The sequence below is a fragment of the Rhipicephalus microplus genome, chromosome X (genome assembly GCF_043290135.1).
Source record: "Rhipicephalus microplus isolate Deutch F79 chromosome X, USDA_Rmic, whole genome shotgun sequence".
NCBI classification, from domain to species: Eukaryota; Metazoa; Arthropoda; class Arachnida; order Ixodida; family Ixodidae; genus Rhipicephalus; species Rhipicephalus microplus.
In genome coordinates, this window is record NC_134710.1 from 221,403,420 (window position 1) to 221,426,818 (window position 23,399).

General features: G+C 44.9%; 1 protein-coding gene across 2 annotated transcripts in view; it reads left to right on the plus strand.

The window, feature by feature from the left end:
- cac (calcium voltage-gated channel subunit cacophony) overlaps window positions 1-23,399 on the plus strand; it is a 664,159-nt gene that overhangs the window by 535,003 nt on the left and 105,757 nt on the right. The window contains exons 4-6 of one of the 2 annotated variants that reach the window (XM_075878685.1): window positions 11,400-11,621; window positions 16,354-16,459; window positions 21,431-21,570. In XM_075878685.1, coding sequence (XP_075734800.1) covers window positions 11,400-11,621; window positions 16,354-16,459; window positions 21,431-21,570 — 468 coding nt within the window. Of the gene's footprint in view, window positions 1-11,399; window positions 11,622-16,352; window positions 16,460-21,430; window positions 21,571-23,399 lie in introns of both variants that reach the window. The other variant, XM_075878684.1, reaches the window with a different exon arrangement.

Sequence of the window (23,399 nt, forward strand, 5' to 3'; positions counted from 1 at the left end):
GGCCGCTCCAGATGCTGACTAGTGATAGAAGGAAGACGCAATGCAGATTATGCCTGAAGACAACGTTTTTTGGGAAGGCCTTAATCTAGAATAAATCTCTGCGCTTACACATCCCTCAGACAACTCTCGAAGGAGATTTTTGTGTCCGTACATTACGCTAACCATCACCTTAACTGAATGGCCTCGAGCTTTTCCTTTCTTTTTTGAGCGTTGGTGTACTTTGAAGGGACACTGAAGTTTAAATCATTTTCTTTCATATCAGTAAATTCTTCTGTCATAATACCTAAAGAGACCTTTCACCTCAGCAGCATGAAAACATAAAAAAAAACTTGCAGGTTTCGATGCCACTTCAAGTTACTGCACCAAAGAACGCGACGTCATTGATATTGACGGCATCAACAAGGTGATGGTAGTTTATAATCGGTAAAAATGAAGTACGTTATTCTCTGATGTGGCCATAGACTTGACATACTGAGTTTCAAAAAATTTTGATGAGCTCTTGTGGCCATACTGCAATAAGAACGCTTTGAAATCCGTAACGTCACGCGAGCACATTTCAGGGCGAAACTTAGAAAGTAAGCTTTCACCATGCTTTTCATTTTAACAATAAACCTGTTGGGGTGAAATTGACGCCATCATAATTCGTAGTACACAATTTATCAATCTTAACCATACAACTAATTCTCTTTAATGTTTTGTAAAGTTGTCTTCCCCACAGCATAGGTATTTATGCAAAGAAGCCCGCTTCTTGCATCAGACGTTGTTTTTGGTTTTGCAAATGTGACCAGTATATAATGGATTTAGGTGGTGTGCGTGTGTACGTATGCATTCATTTGTACGCGATTCAATTATTATTACCACTACAAAGGCCAAGGTTGCTTATTAGTATGAAATAACAAATAATAAAAACATAATATGGGGGGGGGGTCCTCTTATTTGTGACTATCCCTGATTAGTTAAACAAGGGTGACATCAATATCAACAGTGGATTAAAAATTGCCATCATAAAAATCTAGTTCCATGGTCTGCATGATGAATAGTAGGAATTCTAGCAGCACCACTTAGCTGGAGAAACTTGGTACTGACGGAGCGACTGCGGAGAACGAAAGTCGATAGCAAAAGACACAGAAATGTCATATAATCTCCTCGTTATGGTAGCGAAGTCGTGACATTTTTAAACACACAAACATTTTTATGCTGGTGCAAGGAAAAGACCGTCCGTCTATTCTTATGTCACGATCAGAGCTTCAAAGGAATAAATGTGTTAAACTAATAAATTCCCAATTGGCGTTTTTGTAGGCTAGTTGTGCACTGACCACTGCGCTACGCGAACGTGCTCAATAAATGTAAATATACCGAAACCATAAAACGTCGTTGTACTGGTGACGCGAAAAATAAAAAATATATAAGATACAAAAGGACAACACTTCCTGCGAAAGCTTTGTTGTTGAAATATTTTGCGATAAAGGCCTTCTCTAAAATCACGCGCAATAACGACTTCCGTCATTGTGTGAAAACAATTTCAGCGAACGCGACGACTGTCATTTAGTGAAACTTCACGCTTACACATCACCTAGGCAACTCCTAACGTGTATTGTGTTTCTATTTTATTTTATTCTCACTCAACGCATCCTTAAACATCACTGTTGCTTTTCTAGCAAAACTTACTTTATTTACGGATCTTACTCTTCTTGAACTTCTGTTACACACTCCACCGCGTCCATTTCACCTCATTTTAAACACATTTTCTTTTTTGTTTTTGCTCTCTCTATAGCTCTATTTTCAACTGTAATTCTGTGTTTTTTATATAAAACAAACACTGTAAATTCAATCACTCGTTGATTAATTGATATGTCATGTTTAACGGCCCAAAACCACAATATAATTATGAGAGATGCTGTAGTGGAGGGCTCCGCATATTTCTATCATTTGGGGTTCTTGCGGCCAAATCTGAGCACATGGGTCAACAGCAATTTCGCCCCTATTCAAAATGCAATCACTCGTTCACCTGCTCTGATATGGGTATGAGAGTGACTGCCTTTTCAACAAACCTTTCTTTGCATTGGGAATGGGATTGTGATGCTGCTGTTATGCTGCTCGGCTACTGACCTGAACCTCGTGGGTTTGATCCAGGCCGCGCTGGTAGCACCTCAATGGAGGCGAAAGGCTAGTGGTCCGTGTACTGCGCGATGTCAGTACATGTTGAATTCAAGTCAATTTATTCTATTTTTATACGCACGATCAATGGAGTAGGCCGGAACAAAAATTGAGACACTGTTCACTTGACGAAAATTCGGACCTCTTTCACAAGGCATACAGCATGACAGTGGATGCGGTACAAATAATGAAAAACTTCGAACATTTCCCCGTTGGGAACCCTGATGGGATGCGAAGCGGCAGCGTTGCGCACGCGTGGCGTCACGGGTTGAACGACGCTAACACGGGTGATGCGGTGAGCGCTGGAAAATTCGTTTGAAGCGATGGCTGGCTAAGGTTTTCTAGGTTTCACGTACACACACGTTTCAACGCGTACGTTTGGCGCGCGTCAGGTTTATTGCACGTGAACCGACGAGTCGGTGGTGTAGTGAGCGTTGGTCGTGGCAGGTGTTGAGGGCGAACAGACGAAGCGGCAGCTGCGGGTGCCACGGCAAGCGCGTGGCAGGTGAGAGAGAGAGTGGCGTCAGCGCACACTGTGAGGAGAGCGTGGCGACATTGCGCAGCAGTGGCGTGGCCCACTTGGCACCGCGCCAACACCTGCGGCGCGTGGCGCATTCTTAGCAAGGAACATCGTTACACAGGCTTGTCAAAGAGCTTCTTCGCATCCAAAACCACCAGGCCTGTTCGGAACACGCACTGTCATAGCGAACGCTGGAAAAGCGGCCTTTCGAGACTTTTTTTAATACTCTTTGGGTGTAGCTGCTACAAGCACACTTGCAAGTTACCCGCTACGCCATAAATCATTGTGTAGTCGGCAGGCATTCGCCATTTGCATGTTACCCACTGCGCGAAAATTCATTGTGATGTCCACAGGTATTCACTATTCCATCCTTCGTGGTTCTTCAGAGACGCGTAGTATCTGCTGCACGCTTACAAGGAACCTTGTGCAATTTTTTTTCGTGCTGTGGCTAACTACAATGAACAATTATGGCAGAAAATTTTGTAATCCCCTCGATTCCCCACAGCGGGTATGCGCCACAGGTAATAGGTAGACAAGATCAAGCTTTTGCAAATTGTTAGAGCATTCGACGACCGACTCGTTGCAGAATTCGCATTATGTGGCATCCGATTGTTTCTTTGCTGTTCTAAAACGCTTTGTTACTCATATTAACGCGATTATTTTCCCAACAACAAGCTTGCCTAAGGTCAATTTTCAAATTAGTTTGAAGCACCAGCGTGGCTCAGTGGTAGAATGCTGGGCTGGCACGCGGGGGAAGCGGCTGCGAATGCCATTGTGTTCTTGGTGTTCTCTATTGAGTGAGTTTTTTTTTCTTATTTCGTGCGATAGTGGCTGCAAACACCGGCGGTGGCGGTGGGCATCTACGGCGCCCACTTGAACCCTGTTGTGATCTCATAACAGCTTTCACTGCAAAACTGTATACAATATGTGCATTTGTGCTAACAAATACCGTCGGCGGCGGTGGACATCTACGGCGCGCACATTACCGTGCTGTGACCTCATAACAGCTTTCGCTGCAAAAGTGTATACAATACGTGCATTTGTGCTAACAAATACCGCTACTTTCCGTGTTTTGTTGTAATAAAAAATAAACATCCTTGGTAAGCACAAAAATAAACACAAAATGATATATCAAATTTCTGAGATCAGAGAAACACATTGAATATGTTCATTATATTTTGCTAATGAAGAATAGAACAATAAAAGCGTTATACAAACTCAGATCGTCGAAATTTTTTGAGCCATTTTCTACAGCGTCTCTCATAATCATGTCATTGATCTGGAACGTAAAACCTCAACAAATATTGTAATTATTACGTTGATTCGGTATACTTGTACATGCGTTTCAATACCGCTATCTGAAAGCGGTGTGTGGGAGCTGAATCGGCCAGCAGCACATTCATCGTATGAGGTCACACCAAGTCAAAAAACCGCGGAAAAGCCACAACGCTGCGATTATTGATTTATGTTCAACCAAATAGTCAGCCAAATACACTTGGTAACTTTTAATCATCAGTAATCTACTACTCGTTAATAAGCGAATGAACAATGAAATAGATTGGCAAATGAAGACGTTTAGGAGGAGGGGAAAGGAAAGCGATCCACAGCAAGACAAAGAAAGAGAACAGGACAAGCGTTCGTCCCGCCATTTTTTTAGGCTCTAGCTTGAGCTCCTTCAACACACCCAGCTACAAGCCTCAGTAAGGCTCTGAGGATAGGTCCCCTGTGCTCTGTAGCTTTCCCCAATAACACAAAGGTAATGAAGCAATCTTTTCTGAGAATCACAGTGTACCCACGAATTTGCTGCGGCTCGCCCCGCCACGGTGGTCTAGTGGCTAAGGTACTCGGCTGCTGACCCGCAGGTCGCGGGTTCAAATCCCGGCTGCGGCGGCTGCATTTCCGATGGAGGCGGAAATGTTGTAGGCCCGTGTGGTCAGATTTGGGTGCACGTTAAAGAACCCCAGGTGGTTTAAATTTCCGGAGCCCTCCACTATGGCGTCTCTCATAGTCATATGGTGGTTTTGGAACGTTAAATCCCTCATATCAATCAATTTGCTGCGGCTTCACTATGTTGACCGTAAAACCATTGACACGGATGTTTTGATTTGTATGTAAAGTTTGACGTCCCAAAACCACCTTGTGATTATGAGAGACGCCATAGTGGAGGTCTCCGGAAATTTCAACCAACTAGAGTGTTATAACGTGCACCCATATTTGAGCACACGGGCCTACACCATTTTAGCCTCCGTCAAAAATGCGACCTCCACCGCCGATATTCGATCCCGCGATCTGCGGGTTAGTAGCCGAGTACCTTAGCCACTATACCAAAGCTGCGGTGCTATTGAAACAGATCTGAAAATACACACTGACGCACGCACAAAAAAAACAAACAAAGGATCCGTCACGACTGCACTGACACGCTTTACATTTACTGGTTTGAATAACGTTTGAAATAGCTGACTGTCTCAACGACCAAGAATACAGTTCTGTCAAATATCCAGCTAAACGTTAGATCAAGAGTTTGAAATAACCAGGACACTTGTCCATATCACATTATTATAGGGCGATGAAGAGAGGCTGGAAATAGTGGGTGGGATTAAAAGTGCAGGCGGCAATCAATGTGTGTGATGCTTGTGACGCGCGTAATGTCTCCCATTACGAGCTATGTGCGCCTTCATGACCCACGCTCTTCATTGGGAAATATAGACATGGTTTTCGCTTCAAAACTTATGCAGCCTGCATAAATGCATGCTTGTGCAAAAAAAAAAAAAGAGTTTTTTGACGTGGCTTGCGACGCTTTTCAGTGTACCACCCTCGTCTGCCCGACCGATATACCTGTTACGTACAGTGCATGCCACAGTCCGACTTCCTCGCGTTTCAATCATTTCTCGATTTCCCGCTTTTTCAATGTTCAGACTGGGCAAATATTTACCGTGTTCTATGCCGACCCTCGCCGGCATACTGCTCATTTAGTGAGCAATATCTGAATAAATAAATTTTTACATCAGTCAAGTGATTCTAATCATCGTCACTTTGGGCTTCAACGTGCGCGTCTGCGAAGGTAACATGCATGTGGAAGGAAAATCATGTAACGCCAAACTCACAGTGGCATCAGCTTTGTGTGGCTGCAAAGCTTTGTCAGTCTTGAATGGGGAACACGTACCGTGCGTAATTAGAGACCAGAAGTGCAAAAACAAACGTGTACTAACACGAAAATGCAAAGAGACATCAGTCAGAAAGCTTGTGAGTTCTAGCGAAATTTACGATCGCGCCATTGGCGGATGAACTGGGCACTTAAAGTCTTGAACGTTGGTTTCGTAATTTCTGCTTGAGAGTGAGCGCTGGCGCACAAAAAGCCGTTTTCCTGAACTCGTAGTGTGCCAGCACGTACGGGCTTCCTGCTGCTAGCTTAACTTGGCACGCTTCCCTTCTATGTTGTTGTGTGCTTGAGGGAGACAACAATGACCCACTATGGCCTGGTAGCGACATTATCTTCGTTCTAACGTTTAAGGAGACTGACATACATCATCTCGTGCGTGAGTAGCCGATTGAGTCAAAGTTGATGGCTGTCTTAAGCCTCTTTGGAGCAGCAACAGCTGGCCCACTCTGCTCAAGTATGTAGGCTCGTAGTGAAAGGAGTGTGGAAAAGTGAATGTTATGCATTTGAATCCTTAAAAAAGTGTGAACAAAGCAGTGCAGTAAATAAAAAACGATTAATTACCATTCTACCAGGATAGCCGTGCTTAATGTTCGAGAGTAACAGCAATGGTATTAGAGAGCGATAGTTTGCGCATAACACTTCTAACTCTCAATGTAGATTGACATATGGTGGTGAAGAGTGAATCAATTAAGGGTCCTATTTATGCCTCTGCTGCGCAATTGGTCATCGACGTAGGGAAGTGTTTTGTTTCTATGGAAATACGGCACTTCTCGCTGCTTTGGTTTGTTTTTCCACGATGTACACAACGCGACGCATCGTTGAAAGTGAGTACGCCGACGAGAGTTAAGCCCCGCACTCTTGTCAGTTTTCGCTGCGATTTCCTGGACATCAAGCTCTTCTACCTCCCCGTTTTCCTAAAAAACACGGACACTCTATCAGAGGAGAACGTTTCTCCTACTGATGTAAAAACGGTTATGTTTTGTTGTTGTTGCCCTTTAAAGCTATTTGGTTGTCATTGAGGGTTTAATTGAACACGTCAGTACCGGTGATCACGGAGCATTTGAGTCATCGTCGATTCTGGGGCCGAATCGGTGGGAAAACTATCGGTGATTAACGCCAATCCCAGTGCACGCGCCTGACTATTTTATTCGGCAACGCGAAGCCGCAGTGGTAACCAGGCAACCGCCAACACCTGCCAAGAACGTTCGCTATTGCCATGTCGCGTAGTACACCAGCGCAGTTCGGGTGACATGCTCAGAAGCTGGTGCCGAAATCTCCCTGGTTCAAAAAACTGAACCGGGTGACTCTGCCGATGAAAGATACCAAAGTTCGAAATGAACGTGCTTTCTGTAGACTGCAGTCTCATGCCAAAATTTAGTCGGCAGTGCTGCTGTCGTTACCCAAATCGACAAGTTTAAGTTGGCATCTTCCCACTATGACTCTGTATGCAAACAAACCCGCTTTACAAAAACGCCAGGAAAATATTGCATTTTGAATGTTCAAAGTGTCCTTTCAATGTTTTATTACTTTGGTTTATTAGTCCTAAACACCGCTGTTTCTTTAATTCAGAAGCACTTTATTGAGACCTTCAATGAAAGATAATCGTACTTTTAGTGCGCTGCAGTTGTGCTTAATCTTTCTCTGGGTAGACAATAAGCATGATCCGCGTAAAAACTCCCTTCTCAATTATGAATATTGTTTATGCTATATTGAACTAGAGATAACAGTAATCTCTCTGTATTTATAAGCTTATTTGTACATTCTTGTCCTCTCGCTCTCTCTATCCATCCGCGTGCACGCGCAAGTTCGCGCATTTGTTTGTTTGTTTGTTTGTTTGTTTGTTTGTGTGTGTGTGTGTGTGCGTGTGTGCGTGCGTGTTCTCACAATAGGTCGAAGTGGTTGTGCTTTTTCACTTGCTCTTTGTACTTTTCTCTCAGGCAAGAGGTGCACGTTTCAATTCGCTCTGCGCTATGGAGCCAATCATATTATTATTATTATTATTATTATTATTATTATTATTATTATTATTATTGGATAAACATACAAAGAGAGAGAGAATAAAGAGAAAGGCGGGAGGTTTAACCGGGGCTGAGACCCTGTAGGCTACCCTTCACTGGGAAAGGGAAAAGGGGGAAGGAACGTCATAGAGGAGGAGAAAAAAGTCACTGATTGGGCCCACGCTCAACATTTTCACATGACAAACAATGAAACAGGCCAGTGTCCGAGAAAACGCAACAACGCTTTTGTTGCCTTTCGGAATCGGGACGGGCAGTGCCATGGTCCCAATACTTTCTCGTCAGTGAAATCACTTCTGTCGAGCTAATGACACAGAGGTAATAGGGAAAGCGCAGACTGAAACACGAAGCTACTTGGAATTCGACGCCAAGTTCTTGGTCGGGGCCCCGGTGGTGTCAGTAAAACTGTTAGCTTTTGCCATGCGCTAAGTTTGATAATTAAATTTGAATAATGACTAGCGGTAACGGAACCGACCTGCATGCAGCGGGCGTCGTTAGCGTAAAGCCATGTGCTATTTATTTCCCTTTTGAATTCTCAAGACATCTTCTTACGGCAGCTAATATATGCGTAAACAGATAAATTGCAAGGTGATATTCAATGCTCTCGAGATAAGTTTATCGAACTAAACACATTTGCGTATTTCTGGTGACAATTTATCATAAACGTAAGCTTGCAAGCTTGCTTTCTCGAATATTCAGTGGAACAGTTCATCAACAGACGTGAATTTTCAATTTTTTGTAAACAAAACTAGGCTTTCCGCATGAAATTTCCGTAGGCATAAATTCGTTTCACAGCCACGGCTGCTTCAAACTAGCCGAATGTAGGAGGCTACCTGAAACCTTCAGTGGTCCTAATTTGATCGGTCTGTAATTATGTTGCGGAGAAGAAATAAATTCCACTTGTCGAGCAGCTTATGGGTCCGAACTCCCAAAGATACATACGCCTGATGAGAGGCATCAGATTTCGGTAGTGAGGGACACTGTATCGGTACCTCTTAACTTGATGCACGAAGGACAAGTTATCGGCATGGTCAGCACCCTGGTCCGTGCTATGCGGGTGCTGCTAAGCAAGATGCAGACACCGACAGTTGAAAGCGTGTTCCATTTGCTTGACATCATCACTTCAGTTCTCGCAAGCCTTCAGAAGTATGCTGCTTGAGGATGCAAGCGGCACCATCATGGCTTCACCATCGGCAAGATTTTCGGTGCATGGGAGCGCGCATACAAAATAATGCAACGAATGTGCTCAATTGATTAGGACACGGGTGTGACTCACCGTCTGTGATGTTAAGCACATGACTTCAATTTTGTCGATGGTATGAGTGACATTTCTCTTCTTTTCTCTCTCTCTAACTTTTATTCCACTCACCCCCTCTCCAGTGCAAGGTAGCCTTCTTGGCTTAGCCATGGTTAACCTCCCTGCCTTTATTTCATCCTTATTCTCTCCCTTGTCGTTTTAGTTTCTGAAAAAAAATTAACTTTCACTTCACACGAATACGTAGGTCCATCTCGGCGCCAAAGTTTTTTTTTCTCTTGCGGGAGCTGAAATAGAAGCAGGAGGGCACGACGTGGACGGACACGAAACGAGCGCGTGCTCCGAACACATCTAGCCGCCCTTGGGAAAAGTTACACGCCTTCTCCTTTTTTTTTATGCTTGCTCTCTGCATACGCACGTCCGCTTATTTGGCCAACCTCACGGAAACTGTGTCGCATTTGTCACTGGGATCCTCTCTATGGGAACTGCGCGTGGAGCGCATATAGAATTCTCTCTGCGAGGAGGGCGCTTTTCAAGTGTGGTCCTGCATAATGAACGCCGCCCCACGCGATCTAGTTCTCGCCTCGTTTAGGATGCTGCGAAGCCACAGTTGGAACGCTAGTCACTCACGTCTCGGAATGGCTGCATTGTGCTCGTGGCATTCTCTATGCTCTTTCAGTCCGCGTCCGCACTTCTGACGGTGGGCAGTCGTGAAGAAGTGGAGGCGTTATCGCAGCAATGGGATGTAGTTGGTCCTGGAAAAGAAGCATAAACTCCGAGAATCCAATGAGAGGAAAACAGAACGCGGCAGGCCGCTGTGTTATCAAACTTGCCCATAGTTTCTTCTTTGTGCCGGTGACCCGTCCGGTGGAGAGAAAAATATTACTAGAGGCGATCTTCAAAATTCCAACAAGTGCTGAATGATCTTTGCCTCACTTCTCTACCAAACGATGCTCGTTGTTTTATTTATCTCTTCTGTGCTGTTTTACTGTCAGCAGCAATTATAACCTGGTAGTACAAGAGGAGATATGGTGGGTACATCAAGTTATTGTTCGTTCACAACATTTTGGCCCATGCACGTTGCGACATAACATAAAAAGTGGTGTATTACCTACGAAACAGCAGAAATTCTTCCTCCTGCACATGGGTTACGCAAACATCTCATAGTATATATAGTATTACCGGGAGAAAACAATTGTTGCACTGATGCTGCGCTATGTGCCAGTATGTTCATGTCTACGTTCCGTGGGCCAGGGCAGTGCGCAAACACGAACAAAGAAGGAACTTCTAAAGAGGCTAGAGCCTACGTGTCCATTCACAACCGTCTTTATGCGGGCTGCCCTGCGTTCACTCGCATAATGTTACTAGAGCGGATTTTCCAGATCGCGCGTGGTTTTAAAAACGTATCGTAGATGGAAGCTCGTAACTTCTTTTCGCGGTGATTGAGTCAAAGTGCTCAGCATGCTGGTCGAGTCAGACATTTATTATTTTTCGGTAGTACTACCTCTCAACCTACTCTGCTATAAAGTCGTACTTTGCATTAACACTTGCGCACAACTTTCGGCCCGTTTCCCATTGGAGGCGGAAATGTTGTAGGCCCGTGTGCTCAGATTTGGGTGCATGTTAAAGAACCCCAGGTGGTCTAAATTTCCGGAGCCCTCCACTACGGCGTCTCTCATAATCATATAGTGGTTTTGGGACGTTAAACCCCACATATCAATCATCAATCCGTTCCCCATTCTCCAGCGCAAGCGTGTGTTCGTGCGGGCCAGCGTGCACGTGTGTAAGCAGGAAAGGGGGGGGGGGAAGGCAGAGAAATAACAACAGATCCAGCGTTCATATTTGCGAGCGCTATTCTGAGATCTTGGCTTTGCCATTTGATTGCTGTGCTTGTTTTCTTTACATGTTCACCTAGTTTCATGCGACGAAGATCGCGGTTTGATTGCAACTTAACATATGCGCGAAACGAGTGGGAAGCTTGCGTTCGACGCTACACGCAGGCTGCTATTTGTTTGCGGCTACTGAACAAGTGGTTTGAACGTCATTCGTAATCTTTCAAATAGTTAAAATGGTATGCATACAGCTAACTGTTGGTCTATTTTTATAGGAATGTTGTCTGGGCTATTTCTTTCATCTGCGCGGGCTTCTTCTTTTAGCCCTCTATCCCTTTGTACACGTGGGAGGTAGCCAACTAGAACCACCTGTGATTCACCTCGCTTCCTTTCTTTACTGACCCTCTCCCTGGTGGTAGCAGCCCTGCTAATGTTGGCGATGTGTGTTTTTCGCACGCAGGCTGTCGGCGCTGTCGGCGGAAAGCGGCGGTGAGCGCGGCCTGTTGAGGGCCCCGGAGACGAGCGGCGCGCTGGGCGGCCATGGGAGCGGCGCCCTGAGGACCGAGCCCGGCATGGCCAGGCGCAAGGCCCTCGACCCGCGGGCCAGGGGGCCTTCTTCGCTCTTCCTCCTCTCCGAGGACAACCTGCTGCGACGATATACCAAATTCTTCATCGAGTGGCCATATCCTTTTCTCGCTCTCTTTTTTTTTCTTCTCCCGGGGCACCTAGGTATTCGAGCAGTTCGTGATAAACTTCTCGTCTGTCGCTCTCACCTATGAAACTCCCTCAATGGCGCCTAACTAGGGAAGAGTTCGGGCGAAACATTGTTTCAGGTACCCTTGTCTTTGGGGTGGAAATCCAGTGGTGTAATCATCTCAATTGATCCTGCATACTTTCTCTTTCGCCTTTAGTGAGTAGATATGTGTGCCGTCATGCAGACACTGCGGAATCAGGGCGTAGATGAAATATATATAAACATTCTGGAAGAAATCTACAGGGGATCAACTGCTACCATATTGCTTCATAAAGAAAGCAACAGAATACCAATCAAGAAGGATGTAAGGCAGGGGGACACAATCTCCCCAATGCTATTTACCGCGTGCTTACAGGAGGTTTTCAGAAGCCTTGAATGGCAACAGTTAGGGATGAGAGTTAATGGAGAGTACCTTAGTAACCTGCGCTTCGCCGATGACATTGCATTGCTGAGTAACTCAGGGGACGAATTGCAACTCATGATTACGGAGTTAGGCAAGGAAAGCAGAAAGGTGGGTCTTAAAATTAATCTGCAGAAAACGAAAGTAATGTACAACAACCTCGGAAAGGAGCAGCGCTTCGAGATAGGTAATAGTGCACTTCAAGTTGTAAAAGAGTATGTATACTTAGGGTAGGTAATAACCGCAGAGCCGAACCACGAGATTAAAGTAACTAGAAGAATAAGAATGGGGTGGAGCACATTAGGCAAGCCCTCTCAAATTATGACAGGTAGATTGACACTATCCCTCAAGAGGAAGGTATATAACAGCTGTATCTTACCGGTATATACTTAGCTACGGAGCAGAAACCTGGAGACTTACAAAGAAGGTTCAGCTTAAATTGAGGACGACGCAGCGAGCAATGGAAAGAAAAATGGTAGGTGTAACCTTAAGAGACAAGAAGGGGGCAGAGTGGATTAGGAGACAAACGGGGGTTAAGGATATCATAGTTCAAATAAAGAAGAGGAAATGGAGATGGGCCGGGCATGTAGCGCGTAGATAGGATAATCGCTGGTCATTAAGGGTAACTAACTGGATTCCCAGAGAAGGGAAGCGGGTTAGGGGGAGACAGAAGGTTAGGTGGGCAGATGAGATTAAGCAGTTTGCGGGTATATATTGGCAGCAGCAAGCACAGGACCGGGTTAACTGGCGGAACATGGGAGAGGCCTTTGTCTTGCAGTGGACGTAGTCAGGCTGATGACGATGATTGATGATGATGATGATGTGTTACTTGCCTTATTCAGGTTAAGTGAAGTGCCTATTTGTGGCAGAGCAGAGATACGTGTATAGACAGGTCAATAATTGTAGCAAAACACGGCACACTCCTTCTTTTGTTTCGTGTGAATTAACAAGAGCTGCATGCGGAATCCCTTTTTCATCTTCCTTCTTGATAATTGTGCGGCGCCCCCCTTGCCCCTTTCTCAGTGTAGGGTAGCAAACCGGATCGTTTTATTCTAGTTAACGACCCTGTCTTTCACTCAACCTTTCTCATTTTCTCTCTGTCGTGATATTCTATACACTTGACAGAATTCATTCAGCTTATCTATTGACACATAAGAGAAATAGTGGCCTTCCAAGAAGCCTGCAATGCGCACCTTAGCGAAAAACAGCGCCGCGGACTGAATGGTTTTCTAAGCGCCCTCTTTTGCCTTTATAATCGCCGTGTGTACGCTACTCGTACGTTTGTAAACACAGCGTTTATATGTGAGCGTATGAACCGCGCTCGTCAAAGCCTCGCGTCAAGCTGCAACGTTAGTTGCTTGATCAAGCTTCCAGGTGGCGCGGAGAGTAGCAAAGCGACACTTGCTGTTGGGAACGGCTCAACCGCAAAGCCCCGGGATCTCGAGTTGCAACGGCAGGAGAGGAGACCGGTGTTGAAGCGGAGCTTAATATATATATTTTTTTTCGTTCACATGGTCTAGGAGGCAAAAGCATCATGTGAATAGTACTAGCGCACAAATCTCTTAGGCTGCTCTTCTTATGCCGGAAGTGCTGCTATAATGGGAATGCTGTTAGCCGTGTTTTCAGCGCTAATTTTTTGCCACGACCTGTAAGGAGACACTCGTGCTACTTAAGCAGCCTCATCAGTGAAGGTGCGCGAGGCACCGCAATGCATCTAAAAAAGTCAGGGTCGTTGGTGCAGACCCCACTGGCGGTGGTCCGCGTTTGCACGTCCGTAGAAGGCTGCTGCCAGAAACAACCTCTGCCGCGGCATCGATCGCTTCTGGTTGACGCTGCATGGCGCCATCTGATGGCGACTACTCGATGCACCAGCGGGAAATGCCTCGGGAAAGGCCCCGACAAACACCGGGCCCCTGGAGCACAAAAGGAAGTTTCGCTGCGGCTCTGAGCTCAGTTTTTCTAGTGCCGCTTGCCGATCCACCCACGCGGTGAGGGTCGCTCCTTGATTCGGCGCTGGCCTTGAGTTTACGCACTGCTAACACCTTCAATGAAGCGACCACTCGCCTTTAGACAGAGCCCGCCGAGTGGATCGGTACAGTGCAGCCCAGACGATACTTCCGTCACGGGCACTGAAGGCGCCTCAGACAGAGCAGCTGCTGCTCTCCTGTACCCTTTCTTGGCACAAGCCCAGCTTTCTTACTCAAACCGGGCTATTCTGGTATTTTCATTCTTCCTTCACTCGTGCCAGCTCGAGCTTTGTTTCTGTCTTTACCGAGCACAAAAGTGACGTCACTGCAGCGTCCACGTGTCCTCGACGACGTTGGAGACTGCAGCGGAGAGGACCGCATGCTCCGTACTTGTTTCGACCAACCCGGACACCTTCCACTGCAGAACATCGCAACCGTTCAAGGCACCGCTGTCGATATACGACGCAAATGTTTATCAATCCTCCTACATTTGTGCGTGGGATGCACAAACTATTGAATCCGACAAATGGAAATCGATGTCGGCTGCCATTAAGTGCCCAAAAAATTAAAGACAAATGCACTTGTGTTCTGCGTCTCGGTTCCCTGGGAGAGTTATTTTCATACTGTATAAGATAAAAAAAAACTTGATCGTGGGAAACTATCAATGTAAACAAATTGCCTAATTCTTGCATTATTCTACTCAACGTACGAAAAACACTGATGCGCTTTGTGGCTTGTATTTCTTCCAATAGCACTTTGACTTGGGTGAGTTGGTATACATACTCGGATAGGTTTAGCGCAATTTACACGAAGACAGGAGGCATACATAACACAGACGAGCACTGTATTTTTTAACACGGAGATAGTTAGGTAGCTACTGGCTCATTGCATAAGTTCGTAGATAAGGCAGCGTTTATACAGACAGCGAAAGGTATGAAATAAAACCCATAGAAGCTATATATGATCAAATTATTATTGTAGGGCAGCGTTGGTGGCAAGCCTGAAAAAACAGCGCAGCTGGGCAGCTCTTTTTTAACATTCCAGCCAAGGGTAGGCTAGAGATTGCCCCCTAAGCCTAGATATAGCCACATTAGCATAAAGAGGGCTAGCCGGGCGTGGGAAAAGTAAGTTTAGGATTTCTGCCTATTTATGTCTCTCTCGTTCTTTTCCCAGCTGTCTCTGTTATTCTCTCACTGTATTTTTATCTCTTTCAATGTGTTTTATCTCTCTCTTTTTATTTTGCTTTCTTTTTCTCTTATATATTTGGCCACGCCACGGTGGTCTAGTGGCTAAGGTACTTGGCTGCTGACCCGCAGGTCGCGGGTTCAAATCCCGGCTGTGGCGGCTGCATTTCCGATGGAGGCGGAAATGTTGCAGGCCCGTGTACTCAGATTTGGGTGCACGGTAAAGAACCCCAGGTGGTCGAACTTTCCAGAGCCCTCCTCTACGGCGTGTCTCATAATCATATGGTGGTTTTGGGACGTTAAACCCCACGAATCAATCAATCTCCTATATATTTTTTCGTCTCGCCTGTAGCAACGTAATCATTTGTTTCTCATGAATGCTTGTTCAGCAAGTGTAGTTTGGACTGCCGACTGGTTACCACAATCACCTTCGGTCTGGGGGTAACCGAGTTCGAGTTCCACGTCCGCAAGAAATTGTATTTAGTTGTTTTCTTTATTCTTTTGTTCCTTTCCCCTTGTCTTTTTTTCCTTCTTTCCTTCATCCGATGCGTTGCTGGGTGACGCGTGGTGATGTCATCATTCTACGGAGGTTTTTTTCGATGGCAACAAGCCAAGCTCGAGCTGAAACTGCTCCGCAGTTAAGAACATTACGCTATTCTGAAACATTGTGACGAAAAACAAATAACGGAGAATCTTCAGTTCGTTTAGCTCCACATTCTTCAACCCTCAAAGTACACACCTTCCTTAATCCAGGATTGCAGTTACTCCACTTCCTGTAACATTGACTGCAACATTCATCAAATTGACCTTTACTCGATTAATAATACGCGGTTCTGTGTAGCGGTCAGTTAAAAGCTGACGCTGCAGAATGTCCGGGCGTTGCAAAGTGCATACGACGAACTGATCTTAAAAAGTTGTCTCCTGTGCACACGCCTTAGAGGTGGACGTAGCGCCATTATTTGACTCTTTGTCCGTTTGTTCTTTATTTTAAACTCTGTCAAAATTCAACCTCGGTTTGTGTTCCAACAACTCAAAATCGAGACGAACAACCGCAGTACTTTTTTGTGTAAGCGCAATAAAGTTGGCTTCCTTAACTGACGCTTCTGCACTCCGCTCGAATATGCCGTGCTGCTCACCATCATCGCCAACTGCATCGTGCTGGCGCTCGAAGAGCACCTGCCCAAAGGCGACCGGACGCCGCTCGCCCAGAAGCTGGTGAGTCCACCTCGCACCTGCTCTGACCGAGTCTCGTGGTCCTTCACAAAAGCCAGGAGGTGTCATTATATTTCGCTTTTATTAATGTGCGAGGGACAATGAGCTCCCACCGCCGGTGCACCGCGCTTATGGCCGCTCTAAAAATGGAAATATGCTCAGCGATAGTGTGAATTGGTGGCACCATAATGTGCCACGCTCAGAAATATGTTCCTATGAGCTGCCGAGTGTTTTAATATATTAAAGCGCCCTATCCACTTAGAAGAAGAACAAAAACGCCGCACCATGCCTAACTCATGATTTTGCTTCAGTGACTTAGAACAACACAGCTAAAAATGACTGAAAGTTCATCAAGCTGGCAAGGATTCGCGATACTGTAACACAGTATACGTGTCCCCCTCCTTTTTTTTTCTCTGCTTGTATCAATTGCGTCACAAACATTTTATTAAACTTCAATGCAGGCCTGTAAAAACAGACGCAAGTAGAACGTAGAGCATTTAAGTAGCCCTTTTGTTTTTATTTTTTGATTCTGAGTTTACGCTATTTGCAGTACTATGAATCACAACAGCAAGCGTTCATGACTCGTCCGGCGTTTTTTTTTTTGCTTTTTTGTTACGCTGCTTATAAAGTGATATGAGTGATGCAAATTCGACTGTGACAGCAAATATTCTGCCATTCTCCTTTCGTTACAATAGGGGGCTACCGACACGGAGCTGTTATGGTCCCCCACATTTCGCAGATCGTGCAGTTTATGTGCAACAGTTCTGGCCACGTATACTCTGTCGTTAAATATCACCCACGGGCACGTATCACGATAGCTGCCGTGCTCTTATGCCTAACAACGTTGTGGCACACCATGAAAGCCAAGGGCGCTACGTGTTCTTGAGGTCACGCGGAACAGAGGTGAAGCAGATTTAGCTACTCCGGAATACCGAAAAGCCGTCAATAATGAACTCAATCACTCATTTTGTGTATTCTTGAAAAACAGAGAATATTTATAAAACAATCGATATGTCAAAAAAAGATTTATCGTATATTTTTAAGTTTACTTCTATACATAAGATACTCTCGACGAAAGATGAGAAATAACAGCTAGGATCGGAGCTGTAATTCACGTTTCGAAGACAGCGTTCGACGTTTAGGAATAATTCCGGTGGTAATAAATGTTTCTCAACGTCAAGTTCTTTATGATATCCTCCCTGTCTGAAAACTTCAAATCACAGTTCTCATTATTCTTTGACACCTCCTACAAAAAAAGTTAAACAGAACTTATAAAAAGAACAAGATATAGTGACTTCTTTGTTTTTTTTATCCATAATACCCTACTATGAAATAGCTCCGCCTTCTAAATGCGTGCCTGTTGGCAAACTGACTATTTTGCTTGTTCTTTTTCATGGGTCACCGATGGCATATCTCGTGTTTCACATCACGAAATATATTTCATTCACTTTAGAGACGTAACCCATGGTTTTAACAAGATATTGTGGAGACATCCAACTTACCCACCAGAAGTGTGACAGCTTGGGCTAGTTGGTATGACATGACGATAGTTATAGCGCGAGAACAGAACGACCACCCAGAGACAAGAAGGACAAGAAGATTTCATTCGTGTCCTTCTTGCCTCTGCGTCGTCGTTCTGTTCTCGCGCTGTAACTATCGTCGTTACCCACGAGGCTTATGAAGCCAGGTGCTACGCAATAAAATGCAATATATTCAATCCACTATGAAATATTTGTTTTTCGTTGTAAATATGAACAGCAAGATTCTCTAGTTACACAACGTGGAATGCGTTGCTTCGGTTGCTGATGTCTTTTAAAAATTTGCTGTTAGAAATCGGTGGCTTCATGCAAAAGGTATACAGGCACACCCACACGGCATGTTTAGGTTGGTTCTTTAATCACGAATTCAATGGCCGAATATTCACATTTATCACACAAAAACTCTGTCACTATATTCGTGTGATCTATTGCTTTCAGCTTTTCAAATCTGAGCAGTGGTCGCTGTGACAACGAATCATAACGTGTTTATGCTTGCCATTAAAACATTTTGTGTAAAGAAGGCAAATCCTGTTCCGTTCTGCGCACAGGTTACCAATGAATGAGTTACTGATGAGTTACCATTTCATATAGGGCAGCAATGATCGCTTAGAGAATCAAACGGAGATGCCCATATAACCCCGGGCAAGCTAAGCCGAAATGGCGAACGTGGTTTTCACGATGCGAAATTCAAGCTAACGTTGCTGTTATTTCCTTTAAATCCAGTGCCCTATTCTGTAACAGCACGTTCAATGCAACCACCGATAATACGGTCTGATTTACTAAGCTTTCTCGATTTTTCTGGATTCACGATGCCATATGCCACAAAAAGTCACAACTTTTTCAACTCTTCACTATGTGAGCGCAAATACACGCACAGAGAAGAACGAGAAACAACCAGAACTCACTGTTCTTCCCACCGCGTGTGTGTGCGTGCGTGCGTGCGTGTGAATGCATAAATATGTGTATGCGTTCATGAATGCCTAATGCATGAATATGTTTGTGCACGTGAATGCTCGTGGTGTGCGTGTGTATGAGTGTGTGTGTGCGCGCGCTTTCACTATATGTGCGCGTATGTGCTTGTGCTCGCACGTGTGTGTGTGTGTGTGTGTGTGTGTGTGTGTGTGTGTGTGTGTGTGTGTGTGTGTGTGTGTGTGTGTGTGTGTGTGTGTGTGTGTGTGTGTGTGTGTGTGTGTGTGTGTGTGTGTGTGTGTGTGTGTGTGTTTATACGTGCGATCGAGTGCATCAATGTGTTTGTGCGTTCATGAATTCGTATGCGTGTGCGCGTGCGGTGTGTGTGTGCATGTGCGCGCTCGCGGTGTGCGTGCAAATATGTGCGTGTGCATCAGTGTGTCTGTATGTTTGTATGTGTGCAATACATCTGCGTGTGCTGCAATGTGTATGTGCGCATACGTGTGTGTGTTCTGCTGTGTATGATTGGGCACGCATGCGTGTGATGCATGCGTGTTTTTGGCTGCGTTGGTGCTCACAAACAAATAATTATTTTTGAGCTTACTTACGATAACTCGGGCGTATAGGGGTGCTTCATGGGTATTTGTAAGCAAGGACTTGCAATCCGTCTCAATGGAAGAGTTGTAGTGGTGCTCAACCGCTGTACCCGAAGGTCATGGGTTCGATCCCGGCCGCGGTCGTCGCATTTCAGTGGTAACGAAATGGTAAAGGCCCGTGTATACTGTACGATGTTAGTGCACGTTAAGCAACACCGGATGGTGGAAATTTTCACAGCCCTCAACTAAAGCGTCACTCATAGTCAGATCGTCGTTTAGGCATGCAAAACTCCACAAATTATTATTACGAACAAGTAATAGCGGCATGTGCAATGACGACCAGTGATTGCATAACTTGTTTACTGTATACGTACAGAGCTGAAAGCTCTACCCTCGGCAAGATGCATATACCGTTGTCCACCGAATATCACAAAAGTTTCTTGATCTAGGGTTTATCGTTATGTGCGCGATGTATGGGCATCACTGTTGCGCTGATAAGCCTCGGCTTCTTTGTGTAGACTAGGCACGCATGCATCGGCTTGTTTCGGTGTCAGCTCGCATTGCAAGTAGACGGCTGTTTGAAGGGTTCTATTAAGTGCAATTTACGTGTGGTGCTACGTACCACAACACTAGAAATAATGAAGTGATGTGCACGCATTATTACTCTTCCCGTGCTCTTGGGTATCACACAGTCGTTACTAACGGCACACGCAGGTGCCTAACACGGAATCTTCAGTCTCCTGTAACGTTTAGAAAAATCATTGTAGGAAAGGAATGTCTGACCACCTTTCCTAACATTGCTTATAAGTTGTCTCAATATCGCTCAATTATAAGTACGCTTTTTTTCACTTAGAGATGGTAATACAAGAAATTCTATAGTCTAACCAGGTTGGCTGACAACTTTTGTGTTGTCGTTGTTACTACACCAAGCCGAGTGACAGAGAAGTTAGCGAAACTAAATAAGTATATTGTGGGAAGAATGAGGAAAAAAAGAATTTAAGTGAATAAAGAAAAAGAGAGACAAAACTGCCGCGGATGCCAAATTTATTATATTCCGCATGATGCATGCGACGCGATACCATTAAGCTACCGTGGTTGCCAATCTCTGTATACAACTGCGCGACAGGATGGCTACCACGGTTGTCAGTAAATCAACACAACAAATAATAATGTATACTTCTTTAACCAACAAATGTGTATAAGGCATCATCTGTGGTATAATGCGTACACCGAAGTCAGCGACTATAGCGATTTAAAGTAGAAGCCAATAGGGTTTTTTTTTTCGTCGCGAAGTTAGTGTTCAAGATACTTATATACTATTACATATAGGGAGCTTTAGAATAGCGCGCCGCGAGCCCTTGCGGTGTGGTCGCTATACTACTGCGCATGCGAAGTACCGCGAGCCGTTGTTCACGTTCGCGGCCCGCCTGCAGTAAATCATAAATAGTGGGTGGAGTGTGCGGCCCGCATGTGGCCCGCAAACGCTGGTTTCGAGACTGCGGTGTCGCTGCGATTGTGTGTTGCGGTTTGCAGAAGGGCAAACGCTATTCTAAAACTCGTATGGCGCCCGCTATGCCCGCAACGCCCGCAACGCCTCCAACGTTATTCTGAAACTCCCTATTAATACGTACACGAATAGTTTGAGAGATGGCCCGATAAACAAGCTGAGGCGTTGGCAACCAGTGGTGTGTGGCTGAACAATTATTTCGTCGTGTCACCGAGATTAACAGTGTGGAGGCGGAAATGTTGTAGGCCCGTGTGCTCAGATTTGGGTGCACGTTAAAGAACTCCAGGCGGTCAAAATTTCTGGAGCCCTCCACTACGGCGTCTCTCATAATCATATGGTGGTTTTGGGACGTTAAACCCAACATATCAATCAATCAATCAACCGAGATTAACAGTGCCCAACCGTCAACTTTTTCTCGTTTCAGGAAAAAACGGAGCCTTACTTTCTAGGTATCTTCTGCGTAGAAGCCCTATTGAAAATTGTAGCCTTAGGATTTATACTGCATCGCGGAGCGTACCTCCGCAACATTTGGAATATTATGGACTTCGTGGTCGTCGTCACGGGGTAAGTCCACCACGTTTACTTCTCTCGTGTGACTGTCGTAGCTTGTTTCTACGAGAAAACTGTTCAGAAATTATTACCAGACATGATTTATCAACAAGGCAACTAAGTTGAGACATTTCTTGAAGAGAAAACAAGCGTAATTTGTTTTATTGTTTGGGTCGGCTACCGTCCACTGGACGGTTAATAAACCCTTCGGCTATTTGTGACAGCAGTCCTAGATGATGACGATAAAAAAATTCCAACACATATACTATTAGCAAACCGTGCTGTAGCAGTGTATATTATCATGCGCGTTGTGTCAGATAAGCACGCCTGTTCCGTAAACATGATCTCATTGGCTGTCTGCGCCATCACTGAATATTAGGCAAAAAATAACAAATGTTGTATAAGTAAGAAATCAGCCTATATATTTTTGTAGCAATGACTTTACGCCATCTATGGTCGGACCCCATTTGTTCTTCATTGCCTCAAATGCTCCTAACTTTCCCAGTGAGCAGATTTTACAAACGTCGGAGACTGAAAGTGTAAGTATGAAATCAATTTCTTATGGGGATTCTCTGAATTATAGCGAAATTTGTGAATGTTGAGAAACAAAAATTCTACTTTATTGGCTAAAACTAAAGTATAGAGAAAAAATTCTCTTTTGGGGCACTGTGGCTTAGCATCTCCAGGAGTTTGGGACCTAAGCTTGAACGAGAGCAGAGAGTTGCGATGTATGTATAGTCTCGAAACGGTCAGTTAAAAGTCAAGCTCTAATATTTCGCGGTGTCTGCGGTCCTACCAACGTGTTATCTCGTGTTTTTTTTAGTCATAAGTGAAATTATACTAAAATAGGTCCCGCAGATCGGCAGGTTAGGGGTTACACTGTTGCTACAATAATTTGCGTTCTAAGACCTTTACATTTACTCGTTTGGCGCTAAAGCTCAAGACATTGAGACTGAGGGCCACTAGAATGATGTTTAACCTCACGTATGTCTGACAGTGGTATGAACATTGTATTAAGTTATTGTCTAAATAAATGAGAAAGCGGGATACGCGGTCACCCATGTTCGTCGCCGAGCTTCCACGCTTAAACGTCATCTAAACGTAAAGCTATTTGGAGTGCGACGACGTGTAATCAATGATGTAGACGTTGAAAGCTCGGTGGGCATAAATATATAATGAAGGTTTGATTGTAGTGAAACTTTTCAGGGCCTGTTCGTATGGCTCCTTCATTCGTACCCCACATCCCGCGGTGCTATAATCGCGCTGTTTTGAATGTGTTTTTTCACAGCGTCTGTCATGAAAAGACGGAGGTATAAGCAGTACGGAGATATAAGCAGTAAATAATACGTTGCTACCGTATTATTTGCTTCAGAGCAAAAAAAAAGCCGACTCTAAAATGAGATGGAGATAATTATTAGTGCTCATCGATTTGTTTCATCATACATCCATCGATAGATTGGTGTAGGGCTGATAATAGCCGAAGCAATTGCAATTCATAAACTTACATAGCTTCTGGTTGCAGTTCCGCATTTAACGATACAGCACTTAGCCATTTTGTGAGCCGTCATCAGGGTCACTTATTTCACCTAAATTAGAATACAATGACACCCCTTTTTTATCCCCCCACACATCCTACACCACAGCATGCGCTTAACTGCAATGAACCACCGACGATCAGAGCAACGTGTGTCCCAGCGGTGCGAAACATGCAGCCCCATTCATAACAGAGTTTTAGAAGCCACTCTCGCACGTCTCGTCGGGACAAGTTTCTCCCAAAAGTCCTGGAAGACCGCCAAAAGCAGTGCCCCCTCATCCGAGCAAAGCATGCGCCGTAGCCACTCCAG